General features: G+C 47.6%; 1 protein-coding gene across 1 annotated transcript in view; it reads right to left on the reverse strand.

The window, feature by feature from the left end:
* The window catches only part of NR6A1 (nuclear receptor subfamily 6 group A member 1), a 399,090-nt gene that overhangs the window by 289,953 nt on the left and 89,536 nt on the right, over positions 1–19,601 (reverse strand). Inside the window, exon 3 of the mRNA XM_075322829.1 lies at positions 7,962–8,012. Within this exon, the coding sequence (XP_075178944.1) occupies positions 7,962–8,012 (51 nt within the window). The remainder of the gene's footprint in view (positions 1–7,961; positions 8,013–19,601) is intronic.

The raw sequence follows: 19,601 nt of genomic DNA on the forward strand, positions 1-19,601 counted from the left end.
TAAAATGACTTGTGAAAAAAAAAAATCTTTTAATTTTTCTTCTTAGTGCATTGGTGGCTAAAGAGTCGGGTAAGTAAAAAGTACACGAAAATCACTTTATTGGGAAGAAGAGGGGGTAATTAAACGGTTATATTATGGCTTTCTTCCAAAACAGCGCCCTCTCTTTTCTAGTGGTGGTGTCTAGTATTGCAGCTCCGTTAAAATAATTGTCTAAACTTCTTAAAGAAAAAACCCATAAAACTTTTAAAAACATTCCTTCTATTTGAAACAATAGAGGCAGATTCACCTGCTCTAACCGATGAAAACCACTGGAACTACGTAGAGTGTATAAGGTGAGTTTATCGCATTTTGTTCTTTTTCTGAAATATCCCTTCTATATGGAAGAATTTTCTGAAAGTCTTTTTTTTTTCTTTTAGAAATTAGTTTTTTCTCCATTTTCGGAAAATCCCTGTCCCCCAACTAGTTTTTTTAGGCTGAGTTCACATGTCCAGTAATCATCCGTTAGAATGGATCCGGCAGCAATCCTTGGTGCAAACACAACTTTTTTGAAAATTAAATTGATTTTTGCAGGATCGCATTTTTCAAAACGGACAAGAAAGTTGTGTTTGCATAATTTTTTGGCCAATGGATTGTTGATAGAGTCGTTCTAATGGATGATTACTAGACATGTGGATTTAGCCTAAAACAAACAGCGTTGTACTCGCAAATTCCTGGGTCCAGCGCTGAGTCTTGGCGCTTGGAGTCTTATCTACTGTAACCAGTGAGCGCAACAGTTTTGAGTGGCTTGTGCTGTCAATTTGGGCAGAGCCAATGAGCGCTGTAGACGATAAAAGACATCGGGAGCAATGGCGGAGACATCGGGCAGGACCAGAGGCGGAACAATTGCGACCAACCCTAGCCCCTGCTTTAGCTCGATGTGCATTCGAGGGCGCACATCCAGCTGAAACACATTGCGGTGCAGAGACCTATAGGGTTCCTGCACTGTGATACACAGTGCTGGCAAACCAGAGCCAGCTGCGTCCCCGTAACTAAGGGGTACTTCTCACATAGCGAGAGCGCTGCTGAGTCATGTTTTTTGTGACGCAGCAGTGACCTCATCAGCGATCTCGCTGTGTGTGACACTGAGCAGCGATCTGGCCCCTGCTGTGTAATCGCTGCTCGTTACACACAGGGCTGGTTCATTTTTTGACGTTGCTCTCCCGCTGTGAAGCACACATCGCTGTGTTTGACAGTGAGAGAGCAATGATTTGAATCAGCAGGGAGCCGGCTTCTGGCAGCCTGCGGTAAGCTGTAACCAAGGTAAATATCGGGTAACAAAGCGAACCCCCTTCCTTTACCCGATATTTACCTTGGTTACCAGCGTCTGCCGGTCTCAGGCTGCGAGTGCTGGCTCCCTGCTCACTGCACACGTAGCCGGAGTACACATCGGGTTAATAAGCAAAACGGTTTGCTTATTAACCCGATGTGTACTCTGGCTAGGAGTGCAGGGAGCCAGCGCTAAGCGGTGTGCGCTGGTAACCAAGGTAAATATCGGGTAACCAAGTGCTTGGTTACCCGATATTTACCTTAGTTACCAAGCGCAGCATCGCTTCCACGCGTCGCTGCTGGCTGGGGGCTGGTCACTGGTCGATGGGGAGATCTGCCTGATTGACAGGTCACCAGCGACCATGTAGCGACGCACCAGCAATCCTGACCAGGTCAGATCGCTGGTGGGATCACTGGAGCGTCGTTAAAGTGTGACGATACCCTAAGGCTGCGCATGACAATGACTTCATGCGTTAACATAGCATGGACGTCAGCTATAGAAAAGAACGTTGTGGGAGCCTTGGAGGGTGAGTATAGTATATACCAGCAGCGGGACAATATATATCAGGATAGGGGAGATACCAGGATAGGGGGCATATACACCAGGATGGGGTAGATACCAGGATGGGGTAGATACCAGGATGGGGGACATGCAAACCAGGATGGGGGACATGCAAACCAGGATGGGGGACATGCAAACCAGGATGGGGGACATGCAAACCAGGATGGGGGACATGCAAACCAGGATGGGGGACATGCAAACCAGGATGGGGGACATGCAAACCAGGATGGAAGACATGCAAACCAGGATGGAAGACATGCAAACCAGGATGGGGGACATGCAAACCAGGATGGGGGACATGCAAACCAGGATGGGGGACATGCAAACCAGGATGGGGGACATGCAAACCAGGATGGGGGACATGCAAACCAGGATGGGGGACATGCAAACCAGGATGGGGGACATGCAAACCAGGATGGGGGACATGCAAACCAGGATGGGGGACATGCAAACCAGGATGGGGGACATGCAAACCAGGATGGGGGACATGCAAACCAGGATGGGGGACATGCAAACCAGGATGGGGGACATGCAAACCAGGATGGAAGACATGCAAACCAGGATGGAGGACATGCAAACCAGGATGGGGGACATGCAAACCAGGATGGGGGACATGCAAACCAGGATGGGGGACATGCAAACCAGGATGGGGGACATGCAAACCAGGATGGGGGACATGCAAACCAGGATGGGGGACATGCAAACCAGGATGGGGGACATGCAAACCAGGATGGGGGACATGCAAACCAGGATGGGGGACATGCAAACCAGGATGGGGGACATGCAAACCAGGATGGGGGACATGCAAACCAGGATGGGGGACATGCAAACCAGGATGGGGGACATGCAAACCAGGATGGGGGACATGCAAACCAGGATGGGGGACATATTTACCAGGAAGAAGCCCAGGATGGGGTATATTAGAACAGGATGGTGGACATTATTACATAATGGGGGATGGCAACTCATATGTGTTTATAGGATTTAGAATGCTATATGTATATATACATCTGTCCAACATGCAGGGATGGGGACCTAGGTCCACATTTTGCACTGGGGCCCATTAAACACTAGGTACGGCACTATGCAAGACCCTGGGAGGGCGAGAATTTTTAAAAACAGCAGCTGATGGGAATTTTTAATAGACTGAACGAGCAGCCCCATATACACTTATACAGCCGGTCGGATTCTGCACAGGATACATTTCAGTAGCAGAGATAGAGTTCAGTACTAGCGAACAAAACAATGTCACAGTAATCAGAAAAGATCCAGGAAAATTACAGCCTGTAATGATTGGGATCTTAAAGGAGGCAGAAATCAGCGCTCGGATTATCTTCTCTTATAAGGTCCATATGTCTAGAAGGACAAACTGTGTACACAATAATCAGAGTGTCTCAAAGGAATATGAAAAGTCCTCTGGAAAAAAACAGCATGTGTTAGGACTTCACATGTTGCATTTCTGCAGTGAAAAAAAAACTTGTGACTAACTCCTGACTGGCCAGAAGTAACATCATAAGCTCAATACAAGTCTATGAGAGCCAGATCGAGGCTTTCATAGACTTGTATTGAGTTGTGACCTTCGGCCGCTCTGTGAAACACTGGAACTGCCGGTAGGTCACAAATCACAGGAGACCAACGTGTTGGTGAAAACAGATGAAGGTGGTGACAGGTGAATACAAGACACGGGGCAGGGGACTTAGATTTAAAGCGCCACTCCGGTGAATAAATAAAAAAAAAGTGGAGTGGTGCTTTAAAAGGACTGCAGCGCTCCACTGCAAACTCATTTAAACATCTATTTAAAGGGGTTGTCCCCCCTTTGGGGCCATTTTTCGCCCTAAAGGCATGAATACAGTTGGGGATAAAAATCATTTTTGCAATTAGGCTCCATTAAAAACATGATGCACTTTTTCGCTTTACAGTGTCTTTTGGGCGCCAAATATATGAATTTATTTAAAATAAAAAAAATATAGGTGGATCCCCCTTACCTTTGGGGTGCAGCTCAGGGGGGGGCACCAATTTTAGGAATCTGTCATGTCAAATCAACTCACAGAGATCTAAAATGTATCACCTATCCATATTAATACATGTATACGGCTGGAATACACTTTTGTATGCTAACCAGGATTAAAGTGCCCAATATTTACAGGGTAAGCTCAAAAATCAGGGGCAAGACTCGCACAGGATGATGGACTCTGTAACAATATGACCTGCAGAGGGCTGCAAAGATACAAAGGTGGGGGATGTTTAGGCTTTGGGCGTCTGATATCAGCACTATACACTGTCAGCAAATGTGAGGACGCCCCCTAGTGTTCAACCGGACTGGAGAAACTAACGTAAGAACAAGAGGCTTTTCACTAAAGAAATGTATACAACAAATTCTATATACATACAAAGAGTATATATATATATATATATATATATATATATATATATAAACATATGCAGACACATATACACACAGTAATATATATATATCATTTATTATATGTTTATATATTATATTTATATATATATTACATGTCATATATACACACAAATATATATATATACACACACACACACACACACACACACATATACACACAGTAATATAGATATATATATATAGATATATAATATATATATTATAATTTATTATATGTATACATATTTTATGCATATTACATGTTATATATACACACAAATATATGTATATATATATATATATATATATATATATATACACACACACACACATATAGAGTAATTTATAATATAATTTATATGTATATATATTATATGTATATATATTACATGTTATATATACACACAAATATATATATATATATCTATAAAATATATATATATATATATTTGTGTGTATATATAACATGTAATATATATACATATAATATATATACATATAAATTATATTATATATATTACTCTGTATATATGTGTGTGTACATATATTGTGTGTATATATATATATATATATATATATATATACACACAATATATTTGTGTGTATATATAACATGTAATATACATAAAATATATATACATATAATAAATTATATATATATATATATATATACACATACTCATATACACACACACACACACTAAGCAAAAATATAAATGCACTACTTTTGTTTTTGCTCCCATTGTTCATGAGCTGAACTCACAGATATAAGACTTTACTATCAAATATTGTTGACAAATTTGAATAAATCTGTGTTAGTGTAAAATGTGCAGTTTTACAGTATTGTGGGGTCATCTGCCCTGTACACTGAAAACTGGGATTCACATATGAAGAGGGACAGCTCTCCATCGTGCCAGATGCCATGAAATGTGAGCACTTCCCCACTCACGTCAGAAATGCCGACGCTCTGAAGTCAGGTGGAGACCCTGATGAGGACGACGAGCAGCAGATGAACTTCTCTGAGACGGTTTCTGATAGCTTGTGCAGAAATTCTGTGGCCAGTCTCAGATTATCTTGATGGTGAAGATGTTGGATGTGAAGATCCTGGGTGTGGTTACACGTGGGCTGTGGTTGTGAGGCCGGTTGGATGTACTGTAAAATTCTCTGAAATGCCTTTCGCGACGGCTAGAGGGCAAGACCTCTGGTGGACATTCTTGCGGTCAGTATGCCAACTGCACGCTCCCTTAAAACTTCCAACATCTGTGGCATTGTGCTATGTGATAAAACTGCACATTTTAGAATGGCCTTTTATTGTGGGTAGCCTAAGGTGCACCTGTGCAATAATCATGCTAGCCAGCCTAAGGCGCACATGAGCAATAATCATGCTGGCCAGCCTAAGATGCACCTGTGCAATAATCATGCTGGCCAGCCTAAGGCACACATGTGCAATAATCATGCTGGCCAGCCTAAGGCGCACCTGTGCAATAATCATGCCGGCCAGCCTAAGGCACACCTGTGCAATAATCATGCTGGCCAGCCTAAGGCACATCTGTGCTATAATCATGCCAGCCAGCCTAAGGCACACCTGTGCAATAATCATGCTGGACAGCCTAAGGAGCACCTGTGCAATAATCATGCTGGACAGCCTAAAGCACATTTGTGCAATAATCATGCTAGTCAGCCTAAGGCGCATCTGTGAAATAATCATGCTGGCCAGCCTAAGGTGCACCTGTGCAATAATCATGCTGGCCAGCCTAAGGCACACCTGTGCAGTAATCATGCTGTCTTACCAGCATCTTGATATGCCACACCTGTGAGATGGATGGATTATCTTGTGCTCACTAACACAGATTAGACAAATTTGTGATCAATATTTGTGAGAAAAAGACCTTTTGTGTCCATAGAAAAAGTCTTAGATCTTTGAAGAAAAGTGAAGTGTCCCCCTTACCTCTATGAATGATACGTGGATCTTGGGTACGTGTCGAACCCACACTTTGGGGCGGCACAAGACTTCATCACTATTCTACACTATTGAGATTTTGGAGGAGTCAGTCCTTGGCGTATTCTAGTAAACATCCCAAAATACGCGCCCCAGGAGCAATCATTAAGCAGATCCTATTACATAACGTTTTACTAATCCAATCAGCCCCCCGTGTATTTTTTTAGGATGAGCTCATTGGGACTCCACGGAGAATATTCATCCCGCTTCTTCCTAAACCAGGATTTCTGCTTTCCTCTGATACACTTGTCTCGATGATCTCCGAGTGGACATCTCCCATTCGCAGCCTGCGCGTTAATTACAGTATTAAGCTTCAAAGGGGAATTCTACATCTTTCAATTTCTGCTCTTTATTAATCTGTCACTCACGCTGGGATCTGTACTCAATTCTGTCGCTGGGTGACGCCGCATTCGCTCTGTAGGACTCAATTACCCAATCAAAGGATTCATGTCACCAATGTTGACGTTCTAGACGCGTTTTACATATCCCTGAACTGGATTTCTTTATGAAAGATATAAGAAATGAAATCAAGAGCAGCAGGCACCCTGCAATCAATGACTCCTGCAGTAATCATTCTGCCCACTAGGGGGCAACATCGAGCCACTGCCTAAAAACGGATTCGCAGCCCATCATCACTTATGGCAATATTTAATTTCTTACATTCGTCTTTTATCTCTAACTCTTAAGAGGAAAAAAAAATTATAAAAGCAGCAATAAATAAGGATATTAAATAACGATTACTTAAATTAAAATAAATAAGAAATCAAAATTACGACTGTTCATCTTGAAGAAAATTTTGTTGAAATTAATTAAAATGCATTGCAACCATACATGGTGGTCAAACATTAGATATATATAACCAATCCTATAAATAAATTAAAAAAAATAAATTGTATTATTCTTATTATATTTTATTTTGTAATTATACATTATTTTTTTGTTTATTAATAAATAATACTAATTTTTATTTTTTATTAAGAAAAAAAAATAATAAAATTATATAAAAATAAAATCTAAAAAAAATATAGAATAAGGCAATTATATATATAGATACATACATACATATAGAGATATAGATAGATATATTAAAGTAAGATCAAAAAGACGTGACGTTGGCGGGGTAGATCAAAATATTGCAATGTTTTGCCAAAAATCTCTATTTTATCAGCAAATACAGTATAGAAATCGTGCTGGCTCCTTCTTTTTGATATTAAAGTAAAGCTAAGGACATTCGTCCCTGTCGCCATTGTGGATCTATAAAGCCTGGTTCAAATTGTAGAACCTTTACCAAGAGTATTTGTTATATATTAATAAAACACAGCTGGACCCTAAAACAACCATCTACCTAAATCCCTAAGCGGCTAATTTACTTTTATATATGACTAGTCAAATAGTGCGTAATAAGGACCAAAAACAATGAAGTTTACACAGCTCTGGAGCTCCCACTGGTGGCCATAGGCAGAAACAACAACAGAAAAAATAAGCAATAACAGTAGCATAATAAATTTACTATATATTTAAAGTATATTTATTTCTATGTGATCATCCAGCAAACAAACACAATAAGACAGAAGACAAAAGGAGAACTGGATAAAAGAGAAAGAAAAAGAAAACAAATCAATGTGTTCAGCCCACAGGGCCCCCTATCTTGCACCTGTCAGCTTCATTTGCGCTAGATCAGTCTTACTTACCGCCCAACGAGGACATTTTCAATCCATCAGGCGGAAGGTCCGATAGGTTTCCTGCAAAAGACACAAATATGAAAGTGAATCACCCAAAAAAAAGGATAAAAAAAAAGGATATGGTAAAAACCCTGCAAAGAAGAACGCAAGAACAAAGCTGCATGAAATAAATATTACAAAAAAGGCTTGATTTTAGGTCAGTTTTTCCATATACAATAAATATAAATTAATATATATATTTACGAGTACCAAGCACAGTAGTGCCCACTCATCACTAGTTACGAGTACAGAGCACCCGAGCATGGTAGTGCCCACTCCACTAGTTACAGGTACTGAGCACCCGAGCATGGTAGTGCCCACTCATCACTAGTTACAGGTACTGAGCACCTGAGCATGGTAGTGCCCACTCATCACTAGTTACGAGTACAGAGCACCTGAGCATGGTAGGGCCCGCTCATCACTAGTTACGAGTACAGAGCACCCGAGCATGGTAGTGCCCACTCCACTAGTTACAGGTACTGAGCACCCGAGCATGGTAGTGCCCACTCATCACTAGTTACAGGTACTGAGCACCTGAGCATGGTAGTGCCCACTCATCACTAGTTACGAGTACAGAGCACCCGAGCATGGTAGTGCCCACTCCACTAGTTACAGGTACTGAGCACCCGAGCATGGTAGTGCCCACTCATCACTAGTTACAGGTACTGAGCACCTGAGCATGGTAGTGCCCACTCATCACTAGTTACGAGTACTGAGAACCCGAGCATGGTAGTGCCCGCTCATCACTAGTTACCAGTACTGAGCTCCCGAGCATGGTAGTGCCCGCTCATCACTAGTTACAAGTACCGAGCACCCGAGCATGGTAGTGCTCACTCATCACTAGTTACAGGTACTGAGCACCTGAGCATGGTAGTGCCCGCTCATCACTAGTTACAAGTACAGAGCACCCGAGCATGGCATTGCCCACTCATCACTAGTTACGAGTACTGACCACCCGAGCATGATAGTGCTCGCCTATCACTAGTGACAAGTACCGAGCACCCAAGCATAGTAGTGCCCGCTCATCACTAGTTACAAGTACCGAGCACCCGAGCATAGTAGTGCCCGCTCATCACTAGTTACGAGTACGGAGCACCCGAGCATGGTAGTGCCCGCTCATCACTAGTTACGAGTACTGAGCACCCGAGCATGGTAGTGCCCGCTCATCACTAGTTACGAGTACTGAGCTCCCGAGCATGGTAGTGCCCGCTCATCACTAGTTACCAGTACTGAGCTACCGAGCATGGTAGTGCCCGCTCATCACTAGTTACAAGTACCGAGCACCCGAGCATGGTAGTGCTCACTCATCACTAGTTACAGGTACTGAGCACCTGAGCATGGTAGTGCCCGCTCATCACTAGTTACGAGTACAGAGCACCCGAGCATGGCATTGCCCACTCATCACTAGTTACGAGTACAGAGCACCCGAGCATGGCATTGCCCACTCATCACTAGTTACGAGTACAGAGCACCCGAGCATGGCAGTGCCCACTCATCACTAGTTACGAGTACTGAGCACCCGAGCATGGTAGTGCTCGCCTATCACTAGTTACAAGTACCGAGCACCCAAGCATAGTAGTGCCCGCTCATCACTAGTTACAAGTACCGAGCACCCGAGCATAGTAGTGCCCGCTCATCACTAGTTACGAGTACTGAGCACCCGAGCATGGTAGTGCCCGTTCATCACTAGTTACGAGTACTGAGCACCCGAGCATGGTAGTGCCCGTTCATCACTAGTTACGAGTACTGACCACCCGAGCATGGTAGTGCTCGCCTATCACTAGTTACAAGTACCGAGCACCCAAGCATAGTAGTGCCCGCTCATCACTACTTACAAGTACCGAGCACCCGAGCATAGTAGTGCCCGCTCATCACTAGTTACGAGTACTGAGCACCCGAGCATGGTAGTGCCCGTTCATCACTAGTTACGAGTACTGAGCACCCGAGCATGGTAGTGCCCGCTCATCACTAGTTACGAGTACTGAGCACACGAGCATGGTAGTGCCCAGTCATCACTAGTTACGAGTACTGAGCACCCGAGCATGGTAGTGCCCGTTCATCACTAGTTTCAAGTACTGAGCACCCGAGCATGGTAGTGCTGGCTTATCACTAGTTACGAGTACTGAGCACCCGAGCATGGTAGTGCTGGCTTATCACTAGTTACGAGTACTGAGCACCCGAGCATGGTAGTGTTCACTCATCACTAGTGCTTATTTGTCAAACATCTCTCATATCTCAAAGGAATAAAAAAAAGATTGGACATATTGAAATACAACATGTGTTATCCTGGCTTTCCCCCCGGAGTTGGCCTGCCCCTATATCTATTAGCGTATTGATAATGTTCCCGGTTATATTCCCTAATTTCAGACAAGGTTTTGCCAGTCTGAAACTTCATTTCGATCACACAAAGACAAAAATCTGGACATTTTGTTCCAGATATTGCAAAAATTTGGGTGTTTCCCTCCAGCTACAAAGTAAGGGTTAAAATTGGGATTGTGACAATGGTCATTGTGGATCTTGAAGTATACAGTAAGGGCTGAGAGCACACAGAAGGGTGACTTTCTAATGTTTAACCTGGCACGGGTCAGCTCCTCCTGCCCTGCAGGAGGTTGAGGCAGAGGTCAGCAGATGGTCAGCTCGTAGCATACCTGCTACCCAAACTGGCCACCGGCCATGGAGTTGCCAGATGGCAGGAGGACCTCAATCTTAGAGCACAACTTTCACAGTCCCGTGATCACAAGATAGGACTTCCTCACAGGAGAAACTTACACCTGCCCACATCTGGAAACATTCATGGAAAGACATATTACACCTACGTGATCCTGGGACGACCTAGAACAACAAACAAAGCCCTGAAGGCACATTGGGTGAGATGGAAGGAAAATATTGGAAAACGTAATGCCTCGTGTGTCATTTATCTCCAGCCTCTAGTGGGAAATGCAGATGTCCCCAAAAATATACGGGCCAAAGGGGAAAAATCGTCAGGCAAGATACGGGATATTCAGATGTAATAACATTAATCTTATATTCTAACGTCTTCGCGAATAGCGGCCAACGAAAGCAATATGAATTTTGTGATTTAGGCAACATTATACCACATTTTTCCATATTAAGGTGCATTTCCACTGAAAAGTTCTTATAAATGCTCGATCTCACGGTAATGTTTCTGTATAAGCTGATTGCCCAATAAAACGCTCATTAGTGCACGATCCCTTGTGCTGCACAAAAAGTAGTTGCTCTAGGCAGCACATTGTCCAGTGTAAACAGGAGTCGCACTGCCGAGAACAATGGCAGCCTTTGCGCACCGAGCAATCGGGCTCAACGCACATCGTTTACCGCTGTCTGCCTCTAAGTCGGCTATTAAAGGGCAACTGATTGGTAAATATTTACCGGTAGGCCATCATTTAGTACTGCCAGTCCTTCCATGCTTTAAGCATAACTGTCGTTTTAATTTTGATTTCAGAAATTGATAATACACAAGAAAATAAGCAACTTTGTAAGATCTTACCAGACAAATTTGCTTCATTCTCTGCCAGATTTGATCAGTTATAAAAATTCTCAATTCTGAGGTAAAATCTGTATTCAGTGAGGACTTTCCCATTACTGAGATAGGAGGTGGCAGTTGGTGCTGGTGAGATTTTATTTACATAGAAGAGGGAGGAGGGAGCCTCCAGCTCCTCCCTCTGCCTCCAGCTTCTTCCAGCTCCTCCCTCTGCCTCCAGCTTCTTCCAGCTCCTCCCTCTGCCTTCAGCTTCTACCAGCTCCTCCCTCTGTCTCCAGGTTCCTCCCCCTGCCTTTAGCTTCTGCCAGCTGATACCTCTGCCTCCAGCTTCTTCCAGCTTCTGCCCCTCCCTTCAGCTTCTTCCAGCTCCTCCCTCTGCCTCCAGCTTCTTCCAGCTCCTCCATCTGCCTTCAGCTCCTCCCCCTGCCTCCAGCTCCTCCCCCTGCCTCCAGCTCCTCCCCCTGCCTCCAGCTCCTCCCCCTGCCTCCAGCTCCTCCCCCTGCCTCCAGCTCCTCCCCCTGCCTCCAGCTCCTCCCTCTGCCTCCAGCTCCTCCGTCTGCCTCCAGCTCCTCCCTCTGCCTCCAGCTTCTTCCAGCTCCTCCCTCTGCCTCCAGCTTCTTCCAGCTCCTCCCTCTGCCTCCAGCTTCTTCCAGCTCCTCCCTCTGCCTTCAGCTTCTACCAGCTCCTCCCTCTGTCTCCAGGTTCCTCCCCCTGCCTTTAGCTTCTGCCAGCTGATACCTCTGCCTCCAGCTTCTTCCAGCTTCTGCCCCTCCCTTCAGCTTCTTCCAGCTCCTCCCTCTGCCTCCAGCTTCTTCCAGCTCCTCCATCTGCCTTCAGCTCCTCCCCCTGCCTCCAGCTCCTCCCCCTGCCTCCAGCTCCTCCCCCTGCCTCCAGCTCCTCCCCCTGCCTCCAGCTCCTCCCCCTGCCTCCAGCTCCTCCCCCTGCCTCCAGCTCCTCCCCCTGCCTCCAGCTCCTCCCTCTGCCTCCAGCTCCTCCCTCTGCCTCCAGCTCCTCCCTCTGCCTCCAGCTTCTTCCAGCTCCTCCCCCTGCATCCAGCTTCTTCCAGCTCCTCCTTCTGCAGCCCCTTCAACCTCCTACCTCTGCCTTCAGCTCTTTTGTCTGCCTCCAGCTTCTTCCAGCTCCTCCCTCTGCCTTCAGGTTCTACCAGCTCCTCCCCTTGCCTCCAGCTCCTCCCTCTGCCTCCAGCTTCTTCCAGCTCCTCCCTCTGCCTTCAGGTTCTACCAGCTCCTCCCTCTGCCTTCAGCTTCTTCCAACTCCTCCGACTGCCTCCAGCTCCTCTAGTTCCTCACCCTTCCTCTAGCTTCTTCCAGCTCCTTCCTTTGCCTCCAGCTCCTCCAGCTTCTTCCCCTGCCTCCAGCTTCTTCCAGCTCCTTCCTCTGTCTCCAGGTTCCTCCATGCTGCTCCCTCTTCCTCCAGCTTCTGCCCCTCCCTTTAGCTTCTTCCAGCTCCTCCCTCTGCCTCCAGTTTCTTCCAGCTCCTCCCTCTGCCTCCAGCTTCTTCCAGCTCCTCCCTCTGCCTCCAGCTTCTTCCAGCTCCTCCCTCTGCCTCCAGCTTCTTCCAGCCCCTCCCTCTGCCTCCAGCTTCTTCCAGCTCCTCCCTCTGCCTCCAGCTTCTTCCAGCTCCTCCCTCTGCCTCCAGCTTCTTCCAGCTCCTCCCTCTGCCTTCAGCTCCTTCTCCATGCTCCTCCCTCTGCCTCCAGCTGCTTCCTCTGCCTCCAGCTGCTTCCTCTGCCTCCAGCTGCTTCCTCTGCCTCCAGCTGCTTCCTCTGCCTCCAGCTGCTTCCTCTGCCTCCAGCTGCTTCCTCTGCCTCCAGCTGCTTCCTCTGCCTCCAGCTGCTTCCTCTGCCTCCAGCTGCTTCCTCTGCCTCCAGCTGCTTCCTCTGCCTCCAGCTGCTTCCTCTGCCTCCAGCTGCTTCCTCTGCCTTCAGTTCCTCCCTCTGCCTCCAGCTGCTTCCAGCTCCTCCCCCTGCATCCAGCCTCTTCCAGCTCCTCCCTCTGCCTTCAGATTCTACCAGCTCCTCCCCTTGCCTCCAGCTCCTCCAGTTCCTCCCTCTGCCTCCAGCTTCTTCCAGCTCTTCCCCCTGCCTCCAGCTTCTTCCAGCTCCTCCTTCTGCAGCTCCTTCCTATGCCTCCAGTTTTTCTAGCTCCTCCCTCTGTCTCCAGCTTCTTCAAGCTCCTCCCCCTGCCTCCAGCTCCTTCCCCTGCCTCCAGCTTCTTCCAGCTCCTCTGTCTCCAGGTTCCTCTATGCTGCTCCCTCTTCCTCCAGCTTCTCCCCCTCCCTTCAGCTTTTTCCAGCTCCTCCCTCTGCCTCCAGCTTCTTCCAGCTCCTCCCTCTGCCTTCAGATCCTCCTCCTGCCTCCGGGTCCTCTAGTTCCTCACCCTTCCTCTAGCTTCTTCCAGCGCCTTCCCTTGCCTCCAGCTTCTTCCAGCTCCTCTATCTGCCTCCAGCTCCTCACCCTTCCTCTAGCTTCTTCCAGGTCCTTCCTTTGCCTCCAGCTCCTTCAGTTCCTCCCTCTGCCTCCAGCTTCTTCCACCTCCTACCTCTGCCTCCAGCTTCTTCCAGCTCCTCCCTCTGCCTTCAGGTTCTACCAGCTCCTCCCCTTGTCTCCAGCTCCTCCCTCTGCCTTCAGCTTCTTCCAGCTCCTCCATCTGCCTCCAGCTCCTCACCCTTCCTCTAGCTCCTTCCCTTGCCTCCAGCTTCTTCCAGCTCCTCTATCTGCCTCCAGCTCTTCCAGTTCCTCACCCTTCCTCTAGCTTCTTCCAGCTCCTCTATCTGCCTCCAGCTTCTTCCAGCTCCTCCCTCTGCCTCCAGCTTCTTCCAGCTCTTCTCTCTGCCTCCAGCTCCTCCAGATTTTACCTCTGATTTGAGAATATTGATAACCACTGATCAACTCTTGGCAATTTGTCTGATAAGAAATGTTACAAAGTTGCTTATTTTCATGTGTACTATTGATTTGTGAAACAAAAAATGAAAACAATTATTACACTAAGTCGGCCCATCTTTCCCAATTGCTGAATCTACGTGTGTGAAGAGAATATGCAAACGTAACAAATCATAAAGATATCCAGGCAAACAATTGAGAACAAAGAAATGGTGTTAAGGATTTTGGGTATGATTCCAAAATACTATGACGTGAAAGGGTAATGGACATGTAAAATTAATCTATTTCATGTGGGATAATCTATATTATGTAAGCCTGAGAAGTAGTGATTTGTCATTTCCGCCTTGTATGTACGACTGTATATACTGAAATCGCAATCAGTCACTAAGAAGGACCGCCCACTGGACTCCTGAACAGCAAAAGAGCAAAGATTTATAATAAAATACGTAACTTCCCAAAACTTTACATCAATCCTTTTCTACACCTTGCAGCCCATAGACAGAACCTTGTATATAGATGACGACAGGTTCACTTTAATTGCCTATGTGGGTATAAGATCATGTATACCCAAGGTAATTTTCAGTCACCTGTGCAGCCTGCCAAATCTTAACGGTCTGTATGACTCGCCCACCCCAGGGCTATGGGACACCCGGTGCCGGGCCGGACTAGTCCGGTGGTAGTCAGTGGTGGCTGGGCCCGGCTCCGTGGCCCTGGTGGGTGTCAGTAGAGTATGTGGCTTAAGTTAAAGTTTGTGTTCGTGACTTCACAAAGAATCAGGGGCAGCACAGCAGGAAAGGGTGTCGTCTTCGAAAAGAATGAGGGGCAAACAGGGGCTATTTACAGTTCAGCAGCTCTTCATCTTTACTCTTCATTGCAGGGGTCCTTCTTTGGCAGGGCCCTGGGCAGCATGTAGGCCATGGAGATCCTGGTCTGCGTTTCTTGCGTGGCTGTCACAGGACCTCTGCTCAGTTCTGTGACCTGGGTCTGCCTTGAGGTAGTGCTGCGGCTGCTGCTGACAGGAGAGACGCCGCACGCTGGCATAGTGCGGCGCCACTCCGGTTCTTCTGAGGCCGTCTCCTCCCGGGCCTCCCGCTCCTGCTGGTACTCCTGCACCAATCTCCGGCAGGTCAGCTCGTTTGCCAGTGCGGTTTCCTTGGGGCGCAGGGGCTTTTGCAGTCCCCTACTCTCTATGGGCGCTGCGTCCCAGTGCACTCCCGGGGATGTCGCTCCCAGGAGACTCACAGGGGGACTCGGTAGGGGGCCCACTAGCTGGTCGGGGTCCACCCCTCCCCAGGCTCCGTCTGCGGGGGTTTCGGGCAGGCCTCCGGTGCCCCACCGAGCATTTGCGGGGCTGGCGGGGAAGGCCTGCGGGACAGTGGAGGGACAGGGCGGTGGCGCTTGGTGGGTCAGTGGGTCCGGACGGGTCGGGGCTTCACATTGCTCACCCGTTCGCTGCTCCGCGGCCTCCATCCTGTGGCCCACACTCTCCGGAACCATCGGTGTTTCACTCCGCCGGTCCACCTCTGCTTGCAGGTTACGCAGTCTCCGAGCCAGGATTCGCATTTCCTCCCGGAGCAGGTCCAGCTCGGGATCCATCTTCCCGGTCCCAGGTGTACACTCCTGCAGCCTCTCTGCCATGCTGCCGACCTGGGGAACGCTTGCTGGATTACTGCTCGGGTGCTCGACCACGCCACTCGGCTTCTCCCTTTCCCTTCTCGGCGGCGGGGCCGGAGGCTGCACTTGCATCTGGCGCCAGACTGGCGCCCAGCCCACCACGACCGGCATCACTCCGCTTGCGATAAGGTACATTTTCGTTGTCTGCTGGTCTGGCTTTTTAAACTCTGTCTGCCAGCCGGCCAGCTTATTTGGTCACCACTTCTTTTTCTTCCGCTTTCTATGGCGGGCACCGCTTCGCGCGCTTTTCTTGGACAAGGGGGCGGGGCTTCTCTTCGCGCCCTTTCTTCTTGCACGCCCCCCTTCTTCCCGCTCTCAGCAGCGCTAATGGCGGCGGTTTCTCAGTAAAGTACACAGTCTGTCACACGGTTCTCCAGGCGCACAGTACCCGGTGTGACCGGGCACGAAATCCTGTTCGTGACGCCAAAAGTTGACTCGCCCACCCCAGGGCTATGGGACACCCGGTGCCGGGCCGGACTAGTCCGGTGGTAGTCAGTGGTGGCTGGGCCCGGCTCCGTGGCCCTGGTGGGTGTCAGTAGAGTATGTGGCTTAAGTTAAAGTTTGTGTTCGTGACGCCACCTGTGGTATGCGGCTAATAAGCCGCCGCTGCTGTGTGAGGCCACCGGGATGATGTGATGGCAGCTATGGTGGTACTGCTCCCCACAGGTGGAGCAATGCCCGGGGCACAGTTGGTGCTTGTAAGTGTCTATGCAGATGGAATAACAGAGACGAGTCCAAAGGTGCAGTTCCAGTTCTTTTACTCACAGTTTCCGTCACAGTTGCAGGGACCCTCAGACTGCTGGGACCACTGTCAGGGACCTCCGTCAGTTCTGGATGATTCAGAGCGTGAAATCCGGTTCCCTCTCTTTAGTGTCTCTTTTTTCTGCTGTCTTCACTAGCCTTGCCTTAGGTAGATGGACTTGGCTTGGCCTCCATTACAGCCTCCAGGCTGGGGGGTCACCTGTCGGCTGATTACCCCTTTTCTGAAGGTCTGCACTGGGTTCTGGCCCTGGGAGCTTGCAATTCCCTGGGCCTCGGTTTTTACTGTCTGGAGACTGTCTTTTCACTCCTCCAGTTTCTAGGGACCGTCCCCTGTCGCAGCTGATCACTCCACCGATGTCACTGTGGAACGGGCCACCGCAGCCTGCAGCTACCCGTAGCGCCTCTGGGCCCTCGGCAGCGGTACCCAACAAGGACTGCTCGTGGTACCATACAGGACTACCCGCGGCCCTGCGACCCTTTCTTCTCTTCTCGTCCTACATGCTCACTCCTCACTCTCCCACTCCCTGAGCGAACTGAAACTAACTTGACCTTCCTTTCTCTATCTGCTCTGTGGTGGCTCCTCCCACCTCCCCAGTTGCTAAGCTACCACCCTATGGGAGCAGGGATGGGTCTTACAGCCCCTCTCAGCATGCAGCATGGGAGGGTTGCCTGCCACTTTCCCTGGTCCTGTGTGTCCCTAACAATGGGTGTAGTGTGAATTTACCAGGGGACCGGAGTTCACTCTCTTCCTCCCCCAGAATAGGGCATCACACCGCAGATGGGGTGCAATGACCTGTGGCGACGGAAGCCTCAGGGGCGCCACATGTACATCACTGTGTATAATATTCGGCTCCGGAGAGGGCAACATCTTCAGCTAGAAATGGACTTCGCCTGAACCTGCGACAAAGCATTAGACTCTTCAAGACACCGACCGGAGGAGAAGGTCCTCAACTTTCCCATGTTCCTTTGGGTTACCGCTAAGGTTGGCTCGTATTTTGACCACGAGACCTCAAAAAGGATTATTTTGTGATTGAATTCCCATAGAGTTCCTGCACTAAATTCAACTCAAAAAAGGACACAAGAGGTCATCCCGTGGTCTCAAGTATGGCATGTGAATAATTGTGGTCATGTGCAAACGAACGAGAATGTCTGTAAAAAAAAAAAAAAAAATAGAAAATAAAGAGGTGACAGTGGGGAATTGATATTGTGTATGTACTGCATGACAAGTGTGATACAGCAACTACCGAGGTTCCGCCAGCTACACGGAAACCCCCGTTGAGCGCCGCAACACACAGGGTGCACTAACCTGGTGCTAGGGAAAGGGGAGCAGGGTCACATCCTAAAATCACCAAGCATTGCACTGCCTAACATCCCTGTACTGGTTCTTTCACCCAGTCGCCAATCACGTGCCTATGCCTCTTTCCCTGGAGTCAGCCCTGTATAGTGCACAGGACAGCAGGAACACTAGTCCCACTCAATAGTAAAAACCCAGAGATGATTAGACAGACAAGAGTAAAATAAACAGCAATCACACAAAGCACTCCAAATAACAACGTAGTAATGAGGAACGGACCAGAGGGGCAAAACCAAAAAGTACAAAGGAAGGGAAAAAACACAGCTTTCACACAGCAAATATTCTCTAAATGGCTGCCTGGTCCACAGCTCACAGGTTCCCTTTAGAGACAAGCTAAGCAGAAACTATCACTAGCGATTACCTGAGCTAGGAGGGAAGTCTTTATAGCATATTTAATTAGCAATAGAGAACAGCTGGCTATAGCTTTCATTCAGAGTTCAGGAGGCCAGAGGATCTACTTAACCCTAGCATCGCTTAACCTAAGCAACTGTGTATGAAGCCCTGCGCTGTGATATCCTGACACAAGAAACAGGAGGGACCACTCTCCATCGTGGTACCCTCATGACAACAAGTTTTTAGAGAGGTTATCTGTTTTGGACAATTCTTTTTTGTTAAAAAAAAAAACAAAGACGTTGCTCACAGAAGATTAAGTTGCCCGACACCCCAGCGATTACCAGTAATTCTGGGGAATGCTGGTAGCAGCTGTATGGCTCCTGTACATAAGAAGTGATGCATTACATAGTGCCCAATGAGCCGATGTGCAATACAACACCACACCAGGTATTTCTCCTATTACTCTCCAATTTGCTCTGACGGATTAATGGGTCCCCTTTTTTAAAAGTTAAAAGAAAATGCAAATCTGGGAAAATAAAATGGGTTTTCGAAACCAGAAAATCACAATCTGGACCATAACAAGAGGCGGCAAACTAGTACTCGACATGGGAACTAAAGGCTATATAGTTGGAATGGGGAATTAAAAAAAGCCGTATAGATCAGTACATAAAACACCGCCATATATATTTTTTTATCATTATCTGCCAATCCAATTTCAACAATTCCCAGGTTCTCCACCAGGCTCTGCACTTCCTGTTCAACTCAGACAAACATGTGATCAAAGCAGCCAATCACTGCCACCAATGCTGCCTGTGATTGGCTGTTGCAGTCACATGTCTGTACTTTAAGTGTTCAGATGGAACAGAAAGCAGAAAGGGACCAGGGAAGTGATGGACTGAGAAGACAAGGGGAAGGGCATTGTGAATATTACTTCTTTTACACAATTTTGGGTTTTCTTTATTAAATTCTAAGCGACCGGAAAACCCCTTTAATCCAATATGTAAGGCCATTCAAAGAGGGAAAAGTTGGCAATAAGATCCTAAATTTATACACCAATGTACCATAAAATGGCAAGTAGGAAAA

The sequence above is a fragment of the Anomaloglossus baeobatrachus genome, chromosome 9 (genome assembly GCF_048569485.1).
Source record: "Anomaloglossus baeobatrachus isolate aAnoBae1 chromosome 9, aAnoBae1.hap1, whole genome shotgun sequence".
NCBI classification, from domain to species: Eukaryota; Metazoa; Chordata; class Amphibia; order Anura; family Aromobatidae; genus Anomaloglossus; species Anomaloglossus baeobatrachus.